The sequence below is a fragment of the Nicotiana sylvestris genome, chromosome 7 (genome assembly GCF_000393655.2).
Source record: "Nicotiana sylvestris chromosome 7, ASM39365v2, whole genome shotgun sequence".
NCBI classification, from domain to species: Eukaryota; Viridiplantae; Streptophyta; class Magnoliopsida; order Solanales; family Solanaceae; genus Nicotiana; species Nicotiana sylvestris.
Window position 1 is genome coordinate 53,803,507 of NC_091063.1, and position 4,910 is coordinate 53,808,416.

A 4,910-nucleotide genomic window follows, 5' to 3' on the forward strand; every position below is an offset into this window, starting at 1 on the left:
CCGATGAAAGGTCGTGAAGAACTATACCACTGGCCAGGTAATTGGCCAAGTCCGCATACCATGGCGCTTCCTGATGAGTTATGGCGAGCAGTTGCTCGTCTGGAAAAGTTTCCAGAATTTCCTCAACTTCAATTGCATTTTCAGCTCCCTCAAGTCGTGATAGGTGATCAACGACTTGATTCTCAGTGCCCTTGCGGTTACGTATTTCAAGATTGAACTCTTGCTTCAGTAACACCCAACGAATCAGGCGTGGCTTAGAGTCTTTCTTTTCTATTAAGTATCTGAGAGCGGCATGGTCAGTGTAGACGATTACCTTTGATCCTATCAGGTAGGATCGGAACTTGTCGAATGCGAACACCACAGCTAGCATCTCCTTTTCAGTTACCGTATAGTTCAACTGGGCTCCACTCAGCGTTCTGCTGGCATAGTAGATAGGGTGCATCAATTTGTCCTTTCGCTGTCCCAGCACTGCCCCCACTTCGTAGTCACTAGCGTCACACATTAGTTCGAATGGTTGCTCCCAGTTGGGGGCAACAATGATGGGTGTTGTGACCAGCCTCTGCTTCAACTCCTCAAACGCTACCCTGTAATCATCAGAAAATACAAACGGGTGATCTTTCTCTAATAACTTACAGAGAGGTTTGGTGATTTTGGAGAAGTCTTTTATGAACCGCCGGTAGAAACTGGCATGTCCAAGAAAACTTCTGATTGCTTTGACCGAAGTTGGTGGAGGCAGCTTTGCTATTACATCAACCTTTGCTCGATATACTTCTATTCCCTTGCTTGACACCCGATGCCCCAAGACTATGCCTTCTTGTACCATGAAATGGCACTTCTCCCAATTCAGCACCAGATTAGTCTCGATGCACCATTTCAGCACACACGTCAGATTCACCAGGCACTCATCAAATGAACTTCCCACCACTGAGAAGTCATCCATGAACACCTCCATTATATCCTCAACCATGTCAGTGAATATGGCCATCATGCACCGTTGGAATGTGGCGGGTGCATTGCATAGGCCAAAGGGCATCCTCCTAAAGGCATAAATGCCATAAGGGCATGTGAAGGAGGTCTTCTCTCGGTCCTCAGGTGCAATGGAAATCTGATTGTACCCTGAGTACCCATCCAGAAAACAAAAGTGTGACCTCCCTGTCAATCTATCCAGCATCTGATCGATGAAGGGAAGTGGGAAGTGGTCTTTCCGGGTGGCTAGATTCAACTTCCGATAATCCATGCAAATTCTCCAGCCTGTAATGGTTCTCGTTGAGATTAGTTCATTATTGTCATTCTTCACAACCGTCATGACACCCTTCTTAGGAACAAATTGAACTGGGCTAACCCAGCTGATGTCAGAGATTGGGAAAATAATTCCCGCATCTAACCACTTTATCACCTCCTTCTTCACCACTTCCTTCATATTTGGGTTCAGCCTCCTCTGATATTCCCTGGAAGGTTTGTGCCCCTCTTCCAGCAGAATCTTATGCATGCAGTAAGCGGGGCTGATCCCCTTGATGTCTGCCATGGTCCACCCAATGGCAGTTTTGCACTCCTTCAATACATGTAGAAGCTGTTGGACCTGCACATCTAACAAACCAGATGAGATAATAACAGGTAGAGTGGAGTCAGGTCCTAGAAATTCATACCTGAGGTGGCCTGGCAATGGCTTTAGTTCCAGCTTCGGTGGTTCTTCAATGGATGGCTTAGCTGGAGGAGTCTCCCTCTTTTCTAAGTGTAGGGGCTCAAACTCTAGATTTCTTTCCCAGAACCCTCTACCTTCCAATGCCAACACCCATTCTGCCAAGTCCTCACCGTTCACTTCCTCCAAATTCATCAAACATGCAGCGAGGGGATCCTCAATCGTTAACACTTCATCATCAGACTGTACGATTACATCCATGGCATTAATAAGAGAGCAATTTGCGAACTCACTTGGGCGCCTCATAGATTTCTGCACATTGAATATAATCTCTTCGTCATTGAGCCTCATCTTAAGCTCCCCGGTCTCACAATCAATAAGAGCTCTCCCTGTGGCCAAGAAAGGTCTTCCTAAGATGATAGGAATTTCTTCATCCACCTTGCAATCCAATATTACAAAATCTGCAGGGAACACGAATTTCCCCACCTGAATAAGTACATCATCCAGGATCCCAAATGGACGCTTCATAGTCATGTCAGCCAGCTGTAGCAACATAGAGGTGGGTCTAGCTCTCCCTATGCCCAACTTCTTGTAAATGACCAGGGGCATAAGATTAATGTTGGCCCCTAAATCGCAAAGTGCTTTCGCAAAAGCAAAGTTTCCAATAGTGCATGGAATAGTAAAACTCCCTGGATCGGAGAGCTTTTCAACAACAGGTCTAGTTACAACTGCACTGCATGTCTGAGTAAGTGTCACTGTGGCCAAGTCTTGGAAGTCAAATTTCCGGGACATTAAATCTTTCATCATTTTTGCGTATCCATGCATCTCCTTTAAAGCTTCAATCAATGGAATATTAACCTGAATTTGTTTGAGCATCTCAAAGAACTTTTTGTACTGCTCCTCATTTTGATGCTTGGCCAACCTCTGTGGAAATGGAGCAGGAGGTCTTTTCTTCCCAATCTCTTGGGACTTTTCTTTCTCAGCTACTATCTCTACTACCGTCTCTTCAACTGCTTCAGCAACTTTCTCGGTCTCCTGCTGAGTATTCTTTTCTTCCTGAGCAGGCTAAATTGTCACATCTGTCAGCCTTGTGGATTCATCCATCTCAATGGGTACCTGAATGAGTGTCTCAGCATGTATATTGTCACGAGCTCTCTCTTGCTCTTCGTCGAGATCCCTGCCGTTACGGAGACTCACCGCTATCAGCTGCTTCGGGCCCTAATCTTTAGGATTGATTTGGGTATCTGCAGGTAGCGTCCCTTGAAGACGATTGTTCAGAGACATTGAAAATTGGCCCACTTGCACTTCAATATTTTTGATAGTTGCGTCATGTGCATCTACTCTCTCGTTTATCTTCGCAGTGGACCCAATAACCTGCTGCATCATTGCTTCCAGTCTAGCAAACCCATCGTCCTGTCTTCCACCATGCTGCTGCTGAGGAGGGTGGTACCCCTGCTGCTGATTGTTGTACCCTGTGGTCTAGGATACGGTGCCATGTTGTTGGGGGGTCTCATACCTCCCATGTTTCCGGTGTTATATTGTGGTTGAGGTGGTCTGTACTGCTGCTGAGTCTGCTGACCCCAGTTCTGATTTCCCTATCTCTGACCCCCATAGTTAGCAACATAGTTCATATCTTCAGGGTGCTGATGATGATGATCAAGCTCTGTATTCCAAGGATTACCAATTGGCTGGCTAATGCAAGATGTACACAGGCCCCCATTGGTAGTATCTATTATGTGTACCTGCTGCTTCTGCCCTGATTCCTCCACCTTTTTGGTGAGGATGCTCATTTGTGTCAGGAGAGTCGCCATATTTTCAGCCATAGTGTTTGAAGGATCAAGAGGCACTGAGTCCACCACTGGAGTGATGGGTGCATTCCTGGATGTCCATCCTGAATTCTGTGCCATTTTATCTAGTAAACTCTGACCTTCACTCCATGTCTTGCTCAGGAATGCCCCACCAGCTAAGGCATCCACAATATTCTTCAACCCATCTGACAGTCCCATATAAAATCGTTGTCCCAACATCTGTTCTGGAATACCATGATGTGGACACATAACCAATATTCCTTTGAACCTGCCCCATGTTTCATGCAGTGTCTCCGTCGGTTTCTGCTTGAAGCTCACGATCTCATCAATTTGTTGGGCAGTTTTGTTGGGTGGATGAAACTTGTTATGAAACTGCTTGACTAACTCATCCCATGTTGCTATAGAATTTATGGGGAGTGAGTTTAGCCAAACCTGTGCAGCTCCTGTCACCGAGAATGGGAATAATAATAGCCTGGTAGCCTCTGGAGTGACATTGGGCTGCCTCTGGGTCTTGCAGATTGAAATGAAGTTCTTCAGGTGTTGTTGAGGATCTTCAAGTTGTGTCCCAGAGAAGAGTCCCTTGTTTTGCAGCAAGTGCAGCATGTTGTTTGTGATCTGGAACGATTCAGCTTGTATCGCGGGCACAACAATGGCAATGGCCAGATTGTCAGCTGTGGGTTGTGCCCAGTCATACAGTGCACCCTCATACACCAGAGGTGCCGCTTCTCTGACATTCAAGTTGACTTGCTCATGCCTGCCATTTCCGTTGGGGTCGATTGCGTCTCCCATGTCAGTGTCGAATTTGTCTATTTGTTGAGGTGGTTGAAGTCTTCTGTTGGCACGGTTCAATGCCCTGAATATTTTCTCAGGGTCTGAGAGTCCTTCAAGTAGTTCTCCAGTCCTGGTAGAGTTTCTAGGCATACACCTGTGCAACCAAGTCAACAACCGTCAAAAGTTTCAATCAAAAATTGGGTGTAGAGAAACTGCCTATACTAAGAATTTTTGTATTTCTATCAATGGTAATTGATAATTCCGTTAACTCCCCGGCAACGACGCCAAAATTTGATCACGCCCAACTATGCCCTCTAAAAAGGACTCTGCGGACGTTGCAAATATAACCCGAGTATTACGCCCAAGGTCGAATCCACAGAGAGTTAACCTATCAATCACTATCTTTAGAACTACTAAACTCTTAAGAATCAATTTCCCAAACTTTTGAATCACAAGTTGATAGTTTCTTTAGTAACTAAGATCGCAAGAAAATTAAACAGGCTGTAAACTAAAACGCTAAAGTTGTAAACAATGATGAGATAACGCTAAGGTAAAGATTTCCTCTATTGATGGAATCCCTTCTGTTTATGCTTCATACAAATGTACCAACACTTCTATATCAATCATGAACGCTCGTCTTACCATAAATCTCTCCTGAGTAATCACAGTAATATACTATTGCACTCTCCCGA

At 45.2% G+C, this 4,910-nt stretch overlaps 1 protein-coding gene across 1 annotated transcript; it reads right to left on the reverse strand.

Annotated features, from left to right (window-relative positions):
* Positions 1–1,218: 1,218 nt before the first annotated feature.
* Positions 1,219–3,162, reverse strand: LOC138873144 (uncharacterized). The gene is made up of 4 exons (XM_070151584.1): positions 3,156–3,162; positions 2,939–3,111; positions 1,409–2,704; positions 1,219–1,251 (listed from the first exon to the last, which is right to left on the reverse strand). Exons 1-4 carry the CDS (start codon positions 3,160–3,162, stop codon positions 1,219–1,221), a joined length of 1,509 nt encoding a protein of 502 aa, XP_070007685.1.
* Between the last annotated feature and the right edge of the window lie 1,748 nt (positions 3,163–4,910).

What these genes read in the sequence shown, in the direction of transcription:
- LOC138873144 (XM_070151584.1), bottom strand. An exon ending in TCAAAAATATTGAAGTGCAA is followed by an intron (nt 2,705 to 2,938) that starts GTGGGCCAATTT and finishes GTGACAATTTAG; the next exon opens with CCTGCTCAGGAAGAAAAGAA. An exon ending in ACCCAAATATGAAGGAAGTG is followed by an intron (nt 1,252 to 1,408) that starts GTGAAGAAGGAG and finishes GAACCATTACAG; the next exon opens with GCTGGAGAATTTGCATGGAT.